At 33.1% G+C, this 21,705-nt stretch overlaps 1 protein-coding gene across 1 annotated transcript in view; it reads left to right on the plus strand.

Annotated features, from left to right (window-relative positions):
- TDRD3 (tudor domain containing 3) overlaps window positions 1-9,703 on the plus strand; it is a 170,778-nt gene extending 161,075 nt beyond the window's left edge. The window contains exons 13-14 of the mRNA XM_074299217.1: window positions 1,759-1,886; window positions 9,434-9,703. Coding sequence (XP_074155318.1) covers window positions 1,759-1,878 — 120 coding nt within the window. The 3' untranslated portion in view covers window positions 1,879-1,886; window positions 9,434-9,703. The remainder of the gene's footprint in view (window positions 1-1,758; window positions 1,887-9,433) is intronic.
- The last annotated feature ends 12,002 nt before the right edge of the window (window positions 9,704-21,705 follow it).

Here is a 21,705-nt window from a genome sequence, read left to right on the forward strand (position 1 = left end):
TAGATGCCCTCAATAACAAGCACCCTTAGCTACTTCTGCAGTGCTATATGTGTATAAAATAATATTCCTTCCTGATGACTGAAATAATTATCTTATCTCCTGTAGTACCAAATATAATTTTTCCCTCCATATTAATATGCAAAGCTACAAATGTTGCCTTTCTCATAAAATTAAATAGCTCCTTTTCACATTAAGCTATATTTGACTGTGACCATTTAGAGCAGCAGCTAGAATGAGAAAAAAATTCTCTTCTCTGCCTTGAACACTCTTTCTCTTTTATCTTCCAGCACTAATATTGCCTTACTAAAGTACAGAATTGATGTATCCAAACGTTTTGAGATTGATCACTAATGAAAAATTCCATAGAAAAGAGTTGATCTAGAGCTTCATTTCTACAATGTATTTATTGTATTGCACCAAATATGTTATGTGAGATTCCTCTGTTCTATTAGATTTTTAGGTAGCCCTAAAGGAGGATTATTCTTTTTTTGGCTATAAAGTGTCTGGAAGGATTAAATTGTTTAGCCTGACAACATTGGCATTCTAATTCCAGTTTTCTTACTCAGTTACCTAGGGCAAAATCATAACTTCTCAAGCCATTGTGCTGTGTAAAATTGGAATAATATCCTCAAATTTAATGATTTTATGTGGTTAAAAATGAATATTAGTAAGCATATGTTAATATTTAATATAACTTAAATAATAGATTCTAATCAAATCTTTTTATATTCGGTAAAATTACTATAGTCATATTTGTAAAAGATTTAATGATAAGACCTTATCCTTTAGTCTATAGTTTCCTGTATTATTAATTGGAATATAATGGGAAAAGGTATAGCAGAAATTCATTTAAAAGAGATAAATTCCTAAAATAATGCAACCCATTATTCTCTAAAAATATAATTTTGTAACTTTAAATTCTGAACTTAGTAAAAGAGATTTTGTTCCTTTTGTAAACAATTTGAAGAACCTTATTTTTTTCTCTAATTGAGAAGATAATTTTATTAGTACATTGAATTTTAGAAAATTAATTGAAATGTGTCAGACACTCCTGTGACTTTGGACCTTTTGTTGCTTTTAAGTTATTTTTAAATATCATAATTTAATATTCCCCTTCTATTATTTAATCTGCTTATCTTAATTTTCCAGCTCTGTTCCTTAAACTGATAAATCTGTATTCTCATTAGAAAAGAAAATGAAGAAGGAAAAAAAAAATAGGAAGGGCTTTCTTACCTTAGTAATCTCTTTCAAATACGACTTCCTTAATACATAGAACACATTCTTATCACTTCATTTAAAGCTATTTAATTTTTTCCTCTCTCCAGATATAATATTTTTAATTACATGGAAGAGTATGTCAAATGATTGCAGATAGTTGGTAAAATGTTCTTTAACTTCTATAAATCCCACCTATAGTAAACAACTAGAAATTTTTATGAGCCACAGTATGCCAGAAAAATTGACTAAAATTCTCAGTTTCCTGCATGTTAATTATGTACTCTCAATTTAAACTGAGGGACTAATGCTAATATTTTAGAATACAAATATTATTTTTTAATATTATGTTATAAATTTTGCTCTTATTCCCAAGTACTTAGATTTTAATTGTCCTTCTTTATTTTTCTTCCCTCCTTGGCAAAAATTGGCAAATGTCAACCCAGGGATAGTTTGATAATAATTGATAAGGTATAACTATGTATATGGTTGATGCATCTCCAAGTTCTCTTGAACTTTTAAATCCATGCTGTTTGCATACAGGAAGAAGAAGAAGGTACCTATGATCAAACACTTGAGTTCCGAAGAGGGGGTGATGGCCAACCTAGGCGATCAACAAGGCCAACCCAGCAATTTTACCAGCCTCCCCGGGCTAGAAACTGAGCAGACAGGTAATTATGGCATCATGTAATGTCTTTCATATAAGGAAAATAATGTTCCTATTTAGCCACACTTTTGACAGCATGTTAAATAATAAAGCATATGAAAAACACAAATATCTTAAAACCACAGAAACATTATATTTAATTATGTGATCCTTAACCATTTTTTCCATTTCCCATAACTGTTAAGGAAGACAAAGATATGCTAAATAAAAGTGATTTTTTTTGTTTTTCTCTGATCTTGCCCCCCAATTCCTGGTTATACTTGCCAATAGGGAAATAGCCAAAAGTTGAACAGTGGGGAGCAAATGCAGGAAAAAGGAAAAGTAGGGAAAATCCACTGTTCTGGATAAGTGAAAATTGGCTTTACCTTTCACATAATTTCACAGCATTTGAAGGAAGAAAAAGAACTTTTCAGTATAACTTTAGGAATGAAATGAAGGTAACAAGATTATTTCCTGGACTGTCACCATGCAGCCTTTGTTTTAAAGAGTTTTGGAAAGAGAAAGGTTTCTTGAAAATTAGCATCATTAAAACAGATGGAAAAGATATAGGGGGAGGGGCCTGATACATCTTGAAGCCATACCAGTCATTGGGGCAGTTCTTTTATTTTTAAATGTCTACTATTTCAAATTTAATCTCTAACTAGTACTGGGAGAAGTTGCCTGTCAAATTAGAAATAGTAGTGATGCCAGCAATAATTTTTAGTTCAATCCTCCATTGAAAAATCTTCAGAAATTCTATATACAACCTTTTTGTATACTCTTTAGCCATGTTCTTTTTGATCCATTTGTCATTTAGGGTGTATTTTCCTGAACCACCACCTTGTTTTGTCTTGTCATTCAAATTCTCTATCGCTAAGATCTTATGTACATTAGTTTTATCTTCTGAAGCTCTTCATAGTGTTAGAAATTATATCTAAGAATTCCCAATCCCTCTATTTTTGTCCGCCTGTATTTTTGATTTTTTTCACAGGTTAATTGTACACTATTTCAAAGTCCAATTCTTTTTGTGCAGCAAATAATTTATGGACATGCATACATATATTGTATTTAACATATACTTTAACATATTTAACATGTATTGGTCTACCTGCCATCTGGGAGAGGGGGTGGGGGAAAGAGGGGAAAAATTAGAACAAAAGATTTTGCAACTGTCAATGCTGAAAAATTACCTATGCATATATCTTGTAAATAAAAAGCTATAATAAAAAATTATATCTAAGAACATTTAAAAGTAGAGACTACCCCTTTTTTTCCTTTTATTTATTTTGTATTCTCCTTAGAACCTTGAAGAGTTTGCACAGAATAGATGTTCAATAAATGTTGACTAATGGTTTTTGAATGATCTCAGAAAATACAGTATCAGTACATTTAATTTTTCACTTTTATTTTTGGATTTTTTGAGTCTAACACATACTTCTTTGATATATGTAAGCTTTTTTTCCTTTCCTACTTTTGAAACAGATTGATAGAAACTTAAAAACAAGCATGGTATGAATCAGGACAATTAAGAAATAAAAAGAAACTCTAGTTAACAGAAGAGAAGATGTAAACCAATTAGCTGAGATCACCCAACTCATATTTCCTGAGTAGATAAATGACTAATTGCCCAAAATATCATACAAGAGAACTTCCTTGACCATGATGGCATTTTCTATTGTATGCCAAAAATTAACCAAGTAATCTTTAGGAAGCTCCACTAAGCTTCTACACAGATTCCTTTTCATCATATGGCACATAGTATTAGGTGCTTGATAAACACTTAGTAATTTTTATGAAAGCTGAGAAAACATCTGGCTATATTAGGTCTTTTAGATTTGTTGAAATATATGTTAAGATAATGCAGGAATCCTTCAGCTCTCTGGTTCTCCAAGGCAAATTGTATACATTTTTGTATATGATAGCCTATAAACTCTCTCAAACTTTCGTATGGAATTGCAGTTTCATCAGGATTGCCTGTGCTGCACAGTTGGCACTGTGCTGAGAGTGCTTGCTTTCTTTTAGTGTAGTAGTTGTTAGTTTAGTTTAGTGAAATACCTAGAGAATTTTTGATACCTGATATCAGAGGAATTTTTTTTTTTCCTGGCAACCAATGCTATCATTATAAAGATTTTATTGCCAAAAACAAGCTGAATAAGAGAATAATCCAAACATATGTGCTTTGAGGTTGGTGATTAAAGCTCAGCTGGGGAAAATGTATGTATCACTTAACGGTATTTTCATTTTAATTGAAGAGAAAGCTTATAAAGACTCATGAAACAGGGGAAAAAAATCCCTTTCAATGTGCTGTCTGGAATATGAAATGGTAATATTTCAAAATTTAGTTTTGTTAGTATGCCTAAAAACTTTATTTTAATTCCCTTTATAAAAAAGATTTTCCTATCCTTTTTTTAGTCTAGAAGTTATTAGCATTAAAATTGATTAAAATATTTTGTACTTCAAATATTTTTCAACCAATAGTTTTAATCTCACTTTGCTTTCAGCATCTTCTTTGGCTGCTTGTTACTTTAATGAAATTGTTATTAGAGATGATAAGAATACTACAAGCAAAGTACTTTGTAGTAATCTCTTCCAAAAAAGATTACAGGGTTTTACACTTGGAAGATCAATTGTATAAATGTCTTCCTTTTACAAATAAGAAAGCTTAGACCCAGGGGACATGATATAACTTCCAGTTTCTTATAAACTGTGATTCGTGAACCTGTATGGGGTCTTATAACTGAATATGGGGGTTGTGAAATTATGATTTATTATCAGTGAATCTCTGATTCGTATACTTATTTTACACACACACACACACACACACACACACACACACACACACACACACACACAGTCACATAAAAATTTCTCAGGTGAAAAGGAAAAGGGGTTGCAAGTGGAAAAAGTTTAAGAAGAATGATATAACTTACCCAGAGTTACACCAGTAGCAAATGAAAAGAGAAGATATTCATCAATATAGGATAAAACATTGAAACTTTGTTAATTAAAGTATTTCTTGTCCCTGTTGCCCTCTTGTTTAACCCTGTTAATCACTAGTGCTTGCTTTATTCCTTGAGTCTGCCTATTTGCCCCAGGCTTTCGCCTTTGCTATCCTGATAAACCTGTGTGGGAGCATTTGCCACAGAAATGAAAATCATATTCTTGAAAGGTGAATTGATAGTTTTGGAAGCAACACGGTAACAGCTGGAAATGAGTCAGACCACAATAGGAAGCAGGACCAGGTCATAGACCTTAGGGAGCAAGGTTAGGAGATAGGTTGAAGGATGGGAGCAAGCCAGAAGTGAGTCAGGTCAAGAAAAGAATAAACAGCATTCAGGACCTTTAAATTTTGCCCCAAATGTCCCAGGTAACATGGAGGTCTGCCTGAGGAGATATCAGATACCTATGGGTCTGTTGTTTAAGGAAAGAGACAAGTATGATAGATTTCTAAAGAGGAAAGAAATCTATTCCAGCTTCTTCCTTTTATATATTGTGGAAACTGAGGTCTACAGAGTTTGTTACTTGATCTGAATAACATAGATAGGAAAGTGACAGAACCAGTGTACAAGGAGATCAGTAATATGTTACCAACTAGAGCAATACAACGTTATCCATATCTCTTTTGAGAAATATCTGGAATAACTATTAACAGGAGTAAGGTACTTATAACTTTGAGAAGATTTTATGTAGGTAAAGTTGGAGTCCTAATTTTAACACAGGGAAGGTAGAATCGATTGAGTAGAGAAGAATGTTTTTTTGGAAGAGGGAAGGTCAAAGGCATGCTTGAAAACAGGAATGAGAATAGTGTGTGGGAGGCACTGAGTGATTTTACTTGTTTGGTATAGAGACTATGAACTAAGGTATAATGGGAAATGGAAGAATTAGAAATGAACAAACAGTAATTAGTAGCCTCAGGCACATAATTAGGCGTTTGAATTTAATGTACAAGCTGCAGTTGTAAGTAGGAAATTAATATGATCAAAATGATGCAAAGAAAGATGACTGACTACTCTGATTTTGTGAGATACTGTAAAAGAGGAAAGCTTGGAGGTTTAACAGCTGACTAAGAGGCCAAAGCAGAATTCCAACTGAAAAAAACAAAACAAAACCTGGGATCTATTTTATATGAAGAAAAAAAAGGAAAGGCAGATTTGTATAAAAAGACTTCAGTTCAACATATTTATTATTAAACAACTTCACTTCCAAGTCTTCAGGGTTACATCCATCCCTGAAGCAGACTATTACTTAAAATATGAGTACCGTTCTCAGCACAGATACAAAATTTGTGTAACACATGGTTGCTGCCACCATGAATGATAGTCTAGAAGGGCAACATGGCATATATAGTTACAGTACATTGTAAATGCATATGAGAGATTGTTGTTCATTCAGTCATTTTTTAGTTGTGTCTGACTCTTTGTGATGTCATTTAGGGTTTTGCTGACAGAGATATTGGAGTGGTTTGCTATCTCCTTTGCCAGCTCATTTTACAGATGAAAAAACGGAAGCACACAGGGTTAAGTGACTTGCCTTGGGTCACACAGCTATTAATTATCTGACGCCAGATTTGAACTCAGGAATATGAGTCTTCCTCACTTCAGGCTTAACACTCATATCCACTGCATCATCTAGCTTTCTTTTATGAGAGATACACAGTACTGTGAAAACTGAGTCTAAGGAAAAAAAAAATAATAAAAAGCTTCCAGATACTTTGCTTACAGCAAGTGCTGATAAGACTTTTGTCATCTTGTCCTGTTTTTTCATTTGTTTCCGGTGAAGAAAGGCCCAACTGCACCACTTTTTATGTATTGACAGGAAACCCTATAAGATGATGGCTGAACACTGACTAAAGAAATACCTTTTGTTTGCTTGTTTTTAAAGAAATCATTTTTATTCAGTGGGAATTACATTTCAAAATGTCAGCTTTGCTGACAGACTGCACCACATACCCTATCACTTTGGGAAGTTGTTTCACAGAACTGATCAATGACACCAGCAGAATAGCTTTGTGAGGAGGAAACAATGCCTGCAGGGCTGGTCGGAACCTTGTGGCCCAATCTCTTTATTGAATAAGAATTTGTATATCTAGAAAAGACTCATGAACTATTTTGATAGATATACTGGAATGCTACTAGTCCCCCCATCACAGTACTTAGAAGAAAAACATTTTCATATATGATTCTAGAACATGGATTTAAGATCCTAGGATAGGACTACGTGAATATTAAGTTTTAATGAGCAATCAGCTTTGTAAAATATATAAATAATTACAAGCAATACTTTGGTAATATTAACTTACACATGTCCCTTATGTAGGAAAGGTTACCTGAGAATAGCCACCCTAGCAAAGTAGCCATCAGAAGCTTTCTTCACATACTATAATTTTCCCTTCCTGTTACTTCTCCCCTAAACCCCTTCTCCAGTGCTATTTTTTCCTGAAAGTAAAACTGGGAGGAATTTGGCAGCTGAAGAGAGAATATGATCCATATTATCATCCTACCCTCACATAAAGCTTTTCTCAGATCATTATTCAATGCTGGAGTCTCCTTGTTTTCTAGTCCACACTAGCCCTTGCAGACACTGATTATCTTATGCTTTTATGCACAGCCCCTGAAACACTATCTAATCCTTCCTAATTATACTGCTTTGCAAATATTTTTCAGATTTATTCATTACAAGACACTGACCAAAATGATAGTTTTTCCTCTGTTCTCCCCATCATTGCTTTCAGACTAATCATTCAACCTTCAGTTGGGGGCGGTAGCCCCCTTTGATATTTCTTGTTTAATCTCCAACTTCCTTTGGCCTAGTTTCGGTTTTCAGCCCCCCCATTCTAATGATCTGAAATTCCTTTCTGGGGAGAAACTGAAGGAGATAATAATAGAAAAATTTTGTCTTATTTACAATAATAAGAAAATTCCTGTCTTATTTACAACAACAGAGAATTCTTGTATTATTGACAAATATCTCCGGAACCTCTTGATAACATCTCTGTGCAAACATTGTTTTGATGACTCTAGTCATCATATATGTATATAAGGAAGGCTGAAAAATGAAATTTTTGCATTTGATATATACCAGCCAAATGCCCATCAACTGACGTCCCCCCTTTCAGGCAGTTTGGGTCTTCCTGAAGGCCAAATGTCTGTCTATCTCTTTACTATCAATAAAACTTTGTTTCCATACAGCATTAAGTAGCAAATTCCTTTGCTGCTGAACCCCGCCCTTGGTTACTTTGGGGAAGGAAGGAAAGAGAGAAAAGTAACTGACCCATCTCGGTTTAGAACCTCAGTTTACTCCTCATCACTTCCAAGTGCTTAACATAACCCTATTGCTACTTATTCATGTTTTTGAAGAGGTTAGGCTCTCCGGAATTGTAGGCACCTGGACAATACCCCACAAGTTCCCGATACTCCCAAGTATAAGTATTTATGATATCCCCTTCTTCCTTCCATTCCTGCCTCTGCAGTCTTAGCTGCTTATTGTTCCTTCCCTGCACCTTATATCCCTTCTCCCTCTCCCCACCAAAGCCTAGCTCCTGCTTCTGGTTTTAATTGTAAGTATGTTCTAGAGAAGAACATATCTCCTTTCTTCCTCTCCCATATATATTTTAATACACAAAACATTTATTATGCACCTGCTGTATTCAGCTGGGTTATACAAAGATAAAACTGAAAAGTTCTTGCCCCTAAATAGCTTTCATTCTTGTATATGATGAGGAATGGGGCAGGACACAGAAAAATTAAGATAAAATATTCTAGGAAAATTGAGGAGGGAGAAAACTCTTTTTCAATTAAATTGAATTGACAAATCTTCTTAGGTAGGTGACATGTGAATGGAGCTTTAAAGAAAGACAATTCTGAAAGGTGGAGAGATAGAGAGATCTCTTTGTGTAGAGGTGTTCTCTCTGAATGTAGAGACACGTACTTTAACCTCACCTTTATTAATAATAATTAATAATAATGAGCTATTCAGCTTTAGTTAGTAGCATTGTTGGGTCAGTCTTTGGTCATTCAGTTCCTTATTTAGCCTTTGGATCTGTGTCATTAAATAGGGTGAAGACTATGCCCTTTTCACCATTTTCCTTTTTCCTTTATGTTTGTCATTTCCCTCCAAAAACAGTTTGCTTCTAGCTTGGTAAGAAGGGAAAAACAAAAAACAGCATTTGGAATAAATCCTTTCCAGTACAACAGTTCAAATGGAAAGTAAAGAGGATCCTTGTCATTCTTTTAAAACTATCATTGCTAAAAGCTATTTAGTTCATCTAAATCCCCAAAGTCATTAACACTAAAAATGAAGGTGTTAATAGCGGGGAATACACTTTAAAAATCCGTAGGGGGAAAGAAGGTAATCTTTGTAAAATACCTTTTGCTTTTGTTCACTTACTTCTTGATAAAAATTATGCTTATAGATTGGATTTAAAATGTTCCATTTGTTCTCTTTGAGGTCTGTTGATATTTGTAAATGTATTTTAGATTCACAGATATGTTTCAGTAGCAATGTATTTTGAATAAAATCTCTTGGAAATCCATTTGGGAATCTAATGTCTCATTTCTTTCTCTCCCTTTAAAGAAATAGCAGTTTCTAACAAAAGAAGCCATTGACTAAACCATCCTGGTCAAGACCTGTTGATGGACCTCTAGCTTTCCCTTCAGAATAACATGCAGAAGTGGTGGATATTGTGATCTGAAGAAAGATGGGGTGGATTGAAGAAAAAAAATATCCAATTGATCCACAAAGAAGCTTGGGAAAATATTCTGAATTACAATAAAGCAAATGCTTTTTACATATAAAACAAAGCACTGTGTTATTTCTGCCATCAATAAAACCAATGCACTAACATATTCTTGCTTTATTACATCGTTTATTTACCTAATGTTATCATTCTTGTTTATATGTGGAATTGACTACATGGCAATTGCATTCCAAAGTGTTGCAATTATAGTATTTTAGAAACTTTCATGTAATTACTGTAAAGGTGTCCAACTATAATGTGAGTACCTAACTTAAAAGGAAAAGACCTGGATTGAAGTCTTTACTTTGCCACTGGTAACTTTGGGTAAATCCTTTTACCTTCTGCCTCAGTTTCTTCTTCTGTATAATGAATAATACTTGCACAATATTTCACAAAGTTGTGAATATCAGATAAGATAATGAATGTATGTAGAGTACTTAGCACTCTATAGGTGTATGCCATTATTGCTATAGTTAAAAGGAAATGCACTGGGTCTGCTTATATTTTCTGCTGTTTTTTCCTTGCAGAAACAACCTGTATAATAATTTTAAAATATGAAGTCCAACAGATATTTCTTAATACTATAATGTCTGCTAAATCTGACTAAAAATAGCATAGAAAGTTTGGGAATTTCCTGTTCACCATTCCAATAGAATTTTCCCAAATAAATTTAGTTAATGAAGTTTAAAAATAGGCAAAAATATTTTCTTGCTTATAGATGTGTATGCTAAATCAGCTTTACTTGAATTTAGAACTATAAAAAAATCTTCTGTTAATAGGATTGTATGTAGCTAAGTATGGACACTGTGGTATCCTCATTTATTTGTGTTACTTTGAATGAACTAAGGAAAAAAAAATCGAAATTGCTATAATAGTTGTTCCAAAGTCCATTCATTTCAATCCAAAAAAATGAAAGCCCACCCACAGTGGGTAGGTGATACTGAATCGACACATGGAAATCAGAAAACCAATCTTCACATAAGCCCACAAGGAGTGAGGCTGGTAGGTCACTGGGATAGACACGCTCTTTTTGTCAAGTCTAATCTGGCTTAGTACCATTCAGAATAGGAAGTTGTAGCATGTAGTCTGAAGCTTCTGTGGTGTGGTTGTAGCCCATGAAAACATTGTCATTATCATTTGCTTCTGACCACTCCTGATCTAGTATCCTCTGAAACCTGGGTTATCCTTGCTAATGTTACCATTCCTCTTGGACTTGATTTAGATCCTTTTTGTAACATCTTGAATAAAGGTCATCCAATCTCTGAGGACCTCCAGTATGACCTCAAACAACAGTGGGAAAGTAAAAACTGGCAACCTGACAGTAAGGAAACAAGGAAAACAAAAAAGGAAGCCTTTAACCAGTAAAGTATCATAAAAATGCAGGTGCACTCCAGTGGTTTCTACTGTACTATTATAACACAATACAATAACAATTTATAATTATGACCCTGAGTCATAATTAGCTTTGTGAAATATAGAATAGTTTAAGAAGACAGGGAATTCTTTGATATCTTGGGAAGACTTCTATCAAAAAAAGGTTTTTGTTTTTGTTTTTATTTCAGCCTTCAAAAGGGAATAAGTTACTTGAAAAATCCACACAGAGAATATTTCATTTTCCCAATAATTACAGATAGATTATATGTTATTGAACATGGAATAATTGACAAATTTTACTTAGCATCAATTTTTAAAAATCAGATATTTTTGTGTAGTCAAAATTTGGAAACCATATTAAGGGTTCATTCTTATTGCAGGGTCATTTAAAGTAAGGATTCTTAACTTTTTTTTTTTTTTTTTTTAATGTCATGTAAATCTGGTAAAGGTATGAACCCTTTATCAGAATATTTTTTTCAATGTATAAAATAGAATTATAATTATAGAATTATATTGGAATATGGTTATCAAAATATTCAAACAAAAAGTTCAAAGGTCCTAGGTGAAGATCCTCTGATCTAAATCTGTTACCAATAAGATTCTATCTGGAATTCTTCATTTCATCAAATATAAGTATTGCCTCCGTCAATATAGATTAGTCATTCAGTACTAATTTATTTATTGCACACTATAGGCCAGGCACTGTGCTAAGCACTGATATAAAGAAAGCAAAAAATAGTTCCTACTCTCAAGGAGAGCAGTTTAATAGGGAGACAGGAAGGTTGCATGCGAACAACTATGTACAAATAAGAGAAACACAAGATAGTTTAAGATTATCAATGGAGAGAAAGTAGCAACATTAAGGGGACTAAGACAATCTCCTTTTGTTTTTATTTTTTGAGGCAATTAGGGTTAAGTGACTTGCCCAGGGTCACACAGCTAGAAAATGTTAAGTGTCTGAGGCCAGATTTGAACTCTTACCACTACACCATCTAGCTGCCCCAGGACAGACTGCTTTAACTAGGACTCTTCCACATTTTAGATGGTGTTTATGTATTACCACATATACTCTTTTGATGGTTAACTGTTTGTGAATGTGCTCCCTACTTGTTTACTTGGGTTACTCTTAGAATTATGCCATTTAATGATGGAAGAACACCTTTAAAAGGCCTCAATGCAACCCTTTTTGTTGTATAGAAAAAGAAACAGGTCAGAGAAGTTAAGACAATATGCTCAGTCATGCAGGCAATAAATAGTAGAGCCGGGATTCAAATGGAGCTTTTCTGTCTCCAAAACCCTTTTTCTTTGCCCTATATCACATTTCGTCAAAGAAGGACGTGCCAAAGCTTATACTCTGCCGTATAGTCACCTCTGCTAATGCTTTAAGGGTCACCTACAGAGTGAAACAGCAGACTAGAACTTTAGCAGGATACCTTAAAGCGCTAGCAGATCTGCTAAAGTTCTAGTCTGCTACTTCACTCTGAAGGTGACCTTTAAAGCACCAGCAGAGGTGATTCCAACAGGAGTTCCACTTTGAAGATAGAAGGTAAAATGTGGATTTTATTTGGAATCTGGAATTGATGGCAATGCTATCCTTCCATCTACAATTGAAAAAGAAAAATCATTTGGATTGTGTTTCTCATATTTTAGCTATTGGAAAAAAAAAAAAAAAAGCAAATTGCAGAATACCAGTATGCTCATTTTCATTTATTTCTACCGATTTCTTAGCTAGTCTAGATTTCCTCCTTTAACAATCTTATTTCATTCTTTTTGGCAAGGTGGTCAAAGGATTTCAGAATTTGTTTCTACTTTTACTTTAGACTTACATAGGCATACAATATTTTTCTTCTGTGTATGGAAACAAAATTTCCATACCATTGTTCCTTGTATTCAGAAGATGGTCAGTAGATACAGATTGATTAAAATTTAATGCGATGCATGAAGGTGTATGATATGTTAATACATAAATACAATATACAATATGCATCAGAACCTCCAATTTCATTAGTATAGGAACTTTCTGGTGTATCAGAAGCAAGACACAAAACCAGGTCTTACAGTCTGAGAGACCTATACATTATGTTTTGTTACCTGTTGAATATTATCTGGCTAATGTACAACTTTTACCTGGGGCTTAGGAATATTCGGTATTCATATTATACCAAAACACAAGGAAAAACCTACTCCTTTAGAAGTCTGTTCATATTCACCTGTAGTTATATTGCTGTCAAAATCAAACAGAATTAGAGATTCTATACTGTTTCCATCTCTGTTTAAATACCTTGTCCCTTTGAGTTTTCAGCTGCCTGACTGGCTTTTTGTAATTCTGTATTATCTAATCTATTAGGTAGGTAGCAAGTCTATTGTCAGTCTTCGCTAAAATATAACCCATCCCATGTCTTTTCCTATGATAGGCAGTTTCTAACACATAATCATCTCTGATGTCTAGATGAACTTCATTCTTTCCAATATAGTACAAAACCTTCGAAAATTAGCTTTTTTTCCTTTTCATTTGGGGAACATTCTGATGAATTAGTCATTAAAGACCACACTTTCTTTTACAACATTTACCCCTTAATCTATATATGGTCACTTAATAGGTATAACTGAAATAATTGAAGATAAATTTTACATCTTCTGACCTATTTTTTAGTATATGCTGCCAAATTTTGGTGACTGATTCCACTGTCTTCTTCATCTTCTAGCTATTTATATGTTCTGTGTTTGTCCAGCAATATCGATCTTTAATCACTGATCTACCCTAAGTGATCGGTCACTCTCAACAGCTACTATAGCTTGACTCATGCTAATAAAACACAGTTGTTTGATCAAAATAAATGTTAGAAGGGTTCACCATCAGTCATAGCTCTGATTTTCCAGTCACAGTGCCACAGCATTACTTCCACGATAACTACAAATAATTTAGTGAAGATTGTACCCTCTGTCTAATGCTTTTTTGAATGATGATTCAACACAGTTCTGCAAGTACTGTATCTCCTTATTGATGTTAACATGCTGGATATATACAAGATCATTCAGTGTTTTCAATACTGCCATTGTTTCCACCAAATTGAATGTTTTTCTATAGTTCACAAATGCACAGCATGTGGGGACTCTAAATTCTTTATATTTTTCTTGAAGTTGCTGAAAATGGCATGTATATGATTGATGGTAGAAAACTGTCATAAAAATCCACTTGCTCATGACTAATGGATTACTCTTAAGTCTTCCATGCAGAAGAACATGGTTTGTTTGAAGAGCTTAGGGAGTTGTGATAGGAAAAAGAGCTAATAATTTTCTGGAATTTGTAGTATACACAACTGGTGTTACCTGCTTCCATTAAAAATTGATGTCTGCTTTTCTCAGGCTCTATTCTCAGCTTTGAAATAAAACTTTTAAAAAATTCTGTTGTAGTTCCTATACAGACATCTAAGTGGCAAAGGGCTGGTATCTGGAGTCCAAAAGATTCCTAATTTCATATCTGGCCTCAAACACTAGGTGTATGACCCTTGCTTAGAATCAAGTCATTTTTCATTTGCCTCAGTTTCCTTAGTTGTAAAATGATAAGGAGAAGAAAATAGCAAACTATTCCAGTGTCTTTGCCAAGCAAACTCCAAAAGGAGTCACAAAGAATCATCCTGAATCAGATAAAGAATGATTAAAAAATGACTAAACAACAACAGTACAATTTTAGCATTATCAATGCAACTTGGAGAGAAAATTGCTACTTTTAATAAAGCACCTTATTCTTATGAATGGTAAAGCCAATCACACCTGTATAGGTATAGGAAAACATGAGCATTGATTTTTCACTCTGACATGAAATCTTTTGTTATTATTCTTTATAGATACAATCATGTCTACCTTTATCTTGTTTTATTTATTTTATTTGTCTTATTATCAATGTAAGGAGAGTCCAGGGAGAAAACTTCCTTTTCCAATGCTGATTGGCACTTTAGTTATAATATATACTCATGGAGTCTCTTGGATCCCTGGGAGGCTTAGTCACTGTCCAGAGTCATACAGCCACTATGTGTCAAAGATGGCACTTGAATCCAAGTCTTTTTGATATTGAGACCAGCATTTTACTATGTCAGTGCTGCCTTTCTCTGCATTACTTTTAGGTAAAAACTCAAAAATGTAAAAAAAAAATAAAATAAATCAGAGTTACCAGGAAACAGAGCTGTTCTATTATATGAGTTTTTTTCTGAAACAAGAAAGAATGAAAAATCCCTTAAGTCTTTTTGTATAATATGGCTTTGAAGTTTTGACTCTCTGGCAAAGATAGTAGATGCCGACATCCATTTGTTGACATGCTCAGTTTTTAATAGTACTAAACATATATATTGTTCCTCTCCTGTCTCCAAGCCTTTGAAGTAGTTATTCTGATATCTGGAATGTGCTCTCTCATCATCTGTACTTCTTAAAGTCCCTCCTAGCTGCAGCTCAGCTCAGCTCAGCTCAACTCAGACACCGCCTTCTGATCCCCACCAAACCCTTTATCTACTAATGCCTCCTTCCCAAAATCACCTTGTGGTTTTTTTGTATGTCCTTTTATGTATTTATATATGTAGATGTAAGAATATATGTATATGTGTATATATTTATAATTTCCCCCAATAGAATATATAAGCTCTTTGAGGAAAAAGTAGTTTTATTTTAGTCTTTGTATCCTTGGGGCCTGGCAGAGTGCCTAATAAATAGTAGATGCATAATAAATACTTATTGATTGATTGAGAGCTTATAGCAGATCATTCAATGTTCTGGGCCTTGGCGATAATTTGTATGCAAGAGACTGAAGAACACTTTTCACCTGATCTTCATGTAAGTTTTCATCTTAGTTGTTGTCAATGACATAACTCGCACCTTCATCAAATATGAATATTTAAAATCAATCACGAAAGAAATGTAAAAATCAAAAGTGCATTTATACATTCAGGAAAATGTTTTCTGAAGCTTTAACCTACTTCTCTATCTAATTTTGGATAAAAGACTGGTAGTTGGATATAAAATAGATAATTTAATACCAAGAAAATCTAAATCATTGATTGAAAGCTAGCTGAATAAATAAAGAATGTCAGGTCTGAGTGGCTAGTCATATTTTCTTTGTAGGAAATGTTTGATATATGTTTATCTATATAAAAATATTCCTAAGGATGTTTGAGACGATTGAATGATATGAAATATTTTCATTGTTATTGTTTATAAAACTTTTTTATTCTTGAAGGAATGAAAGACTATTAGAAGAATTGCTATTATTTAAGTTGTTAATTTCACTGACTATTGTCTCCTGTTTTACATTATGAAATTTTCAGTTATCATTATAATCCTAAAGCATGTCCTGTCATTTGATGAGGGTTATAGCTAGACTGGTCTCAGATGGATATAAATATCTCCTGGGTCTGTTGTGGCTTGCTGGAGTTTAATTGTACAGTTTTGTAATCTCAGCAAAATAAACTCCAGGAAAAGAGAGGTCAAAATTTCCACTTAATAGATACTTAGATTTCAAAAGACTCTAGATCTGGAAAAGTCAATTCAACAGTTTTGCCTTTTTTTTTTTCTCACCATTCTTTGCCTATTTAAACAATATAAAACATTTTTCAAACATGAAGTAATTCTTTGCCCTTCCTTTACATATCACATGTGGCATGCCAGCAAAAATAAATATATCAGTTTAAGTGCATAAAGCATTATTTGTTACATTTTTTTCTCATTAGCATTCAGTTTTGTGTGAAATAAATTGGTCTGTATATGTATGTATTCCTAAAGTAGCTATTTAGAATTCATGTTACATTGTTTTATTGCTTTGATGAATCTGTGATCTCACTATTGAGTACTCTACCAAATGCATATAGCAACACCATCATGTTTTCTTATTCCACATAATTCTCATCCATATCTTTTCATAAAGTCCAATGAGGGGGAAGGGACAGTTTGACTTTCTTCAGTTTCTTCAGTTAATTGGAACTTAATTAATTAATTGGTACTAGGCACATAGTAAGCACTTAATAGACATTTGTTGACTGGCTGGTTTTTGGTATTCTTAAAACTTTTTTTTTTTTTTAATTTCTTGTTGGTACTTGTAGTGTTTTAACTGTTCATTTGCATTACTAGTCCACTTCCTTTTCTGATTACATATACTCTCGTAATATATTTTCAGCCTTTACCAAATGTAAATTATGACTAACAACATGTCATAGCTTCTTTATCCCTTATGTTTCTTCCACTTTTTCTTTGTTGTGTTTCTTTCAACCATCTTAATCATGTCTTACTCTTTGTTACCCCCATTTGGAGATAATATATTTGACAAAAATACTGGAGGAGTTTGCCATTTCCTTCTTCAGCTCATTTTACAGTGAGGAAACTGAGGCAAACAGGGTTAAATGACTTGTTCGGGATCACACAGCCAGTAAATGTCTGAAGCTGGATTTGAATTCAGTTCTTTCTGACTCCAGACCTGGCACTCTATCTTCTGCATCACCTAGCGGCTGCAATTTCTTTTTGAGTCAACTATAATTTAAATTCTTATCTGTGGTATTCTCTGATTCTTAGTCATCATTGGGACAATGTTGATGTTAATGAAATGAGCTCTAATAGGTGAAAGGGACTTATGGACATTGAAAATACAGAGGAAAATTCTGAAATTTGAACTAGTTTAATCTCAACTCTAAGTCTAGCTTATTGTCATTCTGAAGAATCTGTCCAAGTCACACTGTATTAATGTTCCATCTGCATATAATTATCTGTACAACATGCATTTTTCATCTACTTTGGTTTTTCCAACACAAGTAGTTAAGTTGATCTCTTAAATAACCATGGAATTTACAGGTAGGATTTTTAAGCATTTTGCGGCTCAGTAAAATGAATATTATGTCATCTAAAACAATATTTAAGAATTTTATCATCAGTAAGGAATTATTCTGTTTGGATTCTATATGGAGTATACTCGATGACAATGGAAAACATTTTACATGAATATATCTATTTCCTCTTTTATGCCTCAGTTCATGTTAGCACTCAGCAGACTGTGAACATATTTATATCCATATTTGCAACTATCATTGAATTTTGTATGAGTCTAGCACATTATTTAAAAAAAATTATAATTATGGAGCACTTCTAAAGGTTTGCTGTTTCCCAAGTCAAATATTTAATAAAAACCAACAGAAAATAGAAATAATGGTATTTTGTATTTTCTCTCCCTTTTAGTTGAATAAATATAAAAATGTGGTATACTTTGGAAAAATCAGCTGTGAAAAGTTTCCTCTTCCTATCTCATGTGTTTATTACAGATATTTTTTGTGACTGCATAGGTCATTCTCATACAGATACCAACCAGATAGACATGAAAGCTTATATGTGAAATGGCAGTGACAAATATCATCTGACCTCCCAATAGAATGTAAGCTCTTTGAGAGAAGGTATTTTTTTTTTTTTGGTATCCCCAGTGGCATAGTGCCCTATACATAATAGGCACTTAATAAATGCTTAGTTCATTTCATAAATTGGTGTCACTTTTTTGGGATAATAGAACAAAGATCTCTTAATTTCCTTCTTTTGAACCATACCCTATGCTGACTAGCCCATAACTAATCTGTGTAGCATCTGCTCAGATCCCATTACTCTTTTGAACTTCATCATCTTAAGTATCATTGATATTTCTTTAGTACCAAGATGGTGAAGTTCAATTGAGGAGGGTCTATTACTTGTGGCAAGAATAGTTCACCACATAAATGTTGGCAGGCCTAGGCCAACTTGTTTATCTAAAAATTGTCTCATGATTACCTAATCTAGTTGGATCTCATGCCAAGCTTTCCATACAGTTATTTTCCAACCTGTTTTCTTTTGTTTGATGACACTACTCTTAATCTTCTATCATTTTATTAGATTTATAATATTCAAAAATATAACTGGTGTTACTCTGGAATGCCATGTTATCTAAAATTGTTTATGAATTCTTTGATCTCATCATGGTACCTATTTTTAATTATTCTACTTTTGGTGGGAATGATAATAGAATAGTGACTTTGCTGTTGTCCATTTATTTTGTATTAATGACTTATGTAAATAGGTCAGATTAATAATTCTTCAGTCAGATAGATCCTTCTCATATCCCTTTTCTAATTTAATATTTAGAATTTTATTCCAAATAGTTGAAAAGATATAATAAAGAAAAAAGGGCTTTTTCGGCAATGTTAGTTATTTATTCATAATTATATATGTATGTATATATCATAGGTAGAACTAATTATATCTTATCTATCATCTACCCTCACATTTCTATGTGTTAAAGAGATATTTAAGAGATTATTCTTTCTGTCTTACAAAGGAACAATGAATTTATCTGCCATCTCTTGCTAACAAACAGCAGCATAATATAGTATAATGGAAAAGGGGATTGAATTTGAAATTAGATATGAATTTGAGTCTCAATTCCAACATGAACTATGCTTGTGACAACGGGATGGTCATTTAATCTCCCGCAGATTACTCATCTATACAATTACCTCACAACAAGATTGTGAGAAGAAGGTATTTCATCTATTTCATTTTTAAAAGCTTTCAGTAATATAAATTCTTCTTTATTGGGCAGTTGTACTTTACTATTGTAGTTTCTTTCCATGAATTAGATCAATCAATTTAGGCTATGAATTTCATAATTAACATTATTTAAAACCAAACTTTTTCATTAGAGGTTGCATGGAAGTCATCAGAAACAATTATGCCCACAAATTGACTGATAGATCATCACCATTCAATCTGAGAGCTGATCCAAAATAATCCACTGGAAGAAATTACCACTATTAAAGTCAGCTTTGTGGTTAAAATATTGTGACCAAGAGGCCCTATTACCTTAGGAGGGAGAATCCATTAACCCATTAACACTTCAGTAAGAAGTACTGTCCATTACTTTAAATGAATTGGGGCCCTGAGGAGAATGAGAGACTATAGTTATATCAAACAATCATAGCAAGACTAATGTGTGTGTATATATATCTATATCCATATGAATATAGATGTGTGTGTATATATGCACATTTTTAAAGTACCTACTATGTACCAAGCACTGTCTACATACACTTATACATATATAGTTGTGTGTTTGTGTGTATGTATATATGTATATATTGTATATGCATAAATGAACTCTTTTAAGGAAACATTTGCTTACTATACAGTTAGTTTTTAATGTGGAAATACTGCAGGTGAAGTTGTAAGACATGTAATGGGTTTTCCTTTCTGCTTTTCAAAATAAAAGCTAATAAATCACCTACAGTTCTGCAATTTTAATGAAACTTAGATATAGCTTTCTGTATGTGTGTGTTTTGACCATAATAATACAAACATATTTTTGACTAAATGCACCAATCATTTGGCAAGTGAAAATAGTTGTCACCCTATTAAGCTTTCTAAGGGAAAATAAAGTTCTTTTAGTGGACAAGATTTATAAGTCTAATTTAATAATAATGGGATAAAATCTGCCATACTTTCTGGCTAAAAAAACAGCACAATATTATCTTTCTTAGAGAATTCATGTACTATGGCAACATAATACAATATTTCCTATTCCTTTTGAAATTGTGACATTGAAAATGCTTTCCTAAGTAGTAAAATACTTTGATTCTTCAAGGAGCCATAACTTCAGTGGGTGGGTAGTCCTTCCATTGATGCAGTTTGCATCTCCTCTGTGCTTTATATAGGCTTAGAAAGTAGTTATGAATAAAAAATTCTGATCTGGTGGTCAATCTAGGAGTGAGTTTTTCCAAAATTATCTGTGTTGGACCTCAGAGAATGGACATATAATCTACTTCTGTACTCATACAAGTAAGTAAGAACCATGCTGGAGGTGACAAGATTGTAGAGGTCACTGAGGATTAAATTCATAAAGTATAAGAAGAAGAAGATACCGAAGGCAAAGAAGGTAAAATTAAGATTTTATTAATAACAAAAAAGGGTGACCAAGAGAACATTACTAACAATTCTCTTCTTTCCTATCAAATACAAAATCATTTATGCATATATCAATGAGAGTATTAGTAGGGTTCTAGCAGATTTTCACAAATAATATTCTATAGTAGATTATATTTTTGCTATCATGCAATTGAATGAAAGATTTAGAGAATATAATATCTCACTGTCTTTTGTTGATTATGAAAAGGTTTTTCATTTCATAAAATAAAATGCCTTAAAAGTTCTTTTTTTTTAAAAAAGATGTTTCCTATCCAAATGTCAAAATCATTCAAATTTCCTTGAAACGGAAACCATTTAATTCAGTAATCTTATTATCATTAATAATAGATGTCATAAAAATGGAGTTGTATGCTTCTCAAAAGCGTTTGATACTGTGAAGGACGCAATCTAGTATAGGGTTTCAGTTGAAAAGGGATTCCCTGTGAAAGGAGAGGTCCTTGCAATGTTTTGTTTTGTTTTGTTTCTTAACAGATGATATGTAGTTTTCATCAATCCCTATAGTACTACAAAACCTCTCAATCAAAAATGTTTGGCTTGACTACCCACAGAATAAGATCAAGTGGATGAATGTATATGGGCTAGACTCTAGTATTCATTTGAAGTCAAACTTTAGTGTGTATATAGTGTGTATAGTGTATGTATATATCTACATCTGGTGCAGACAGATAAGTAGTTAGACAAATAGAATTAAATGGAAGGAAGACAGCATGCTAGATTACTTTTGACAATAAACTTCTCCTGGAAACAAAAAAATATCATTTTA

The sequence above is a fragment of the Sminthopsis crassicaudata genome, chromosome 3 (assembly GCF_048593235.1).
Source record: "Sminthopsis crassicaudata isolate SCR6 chromosome 3, ASM4859323v1, whole genome shotgun sequence".
In the NCBI taxonomy this organism is placed as follows: Eukaryota; Metazoa; Chordata; class Mammalia; order Dasyuromorphia; family Dasyuridae; genus Sminthopsis; species Sminthopsis crassicaudata.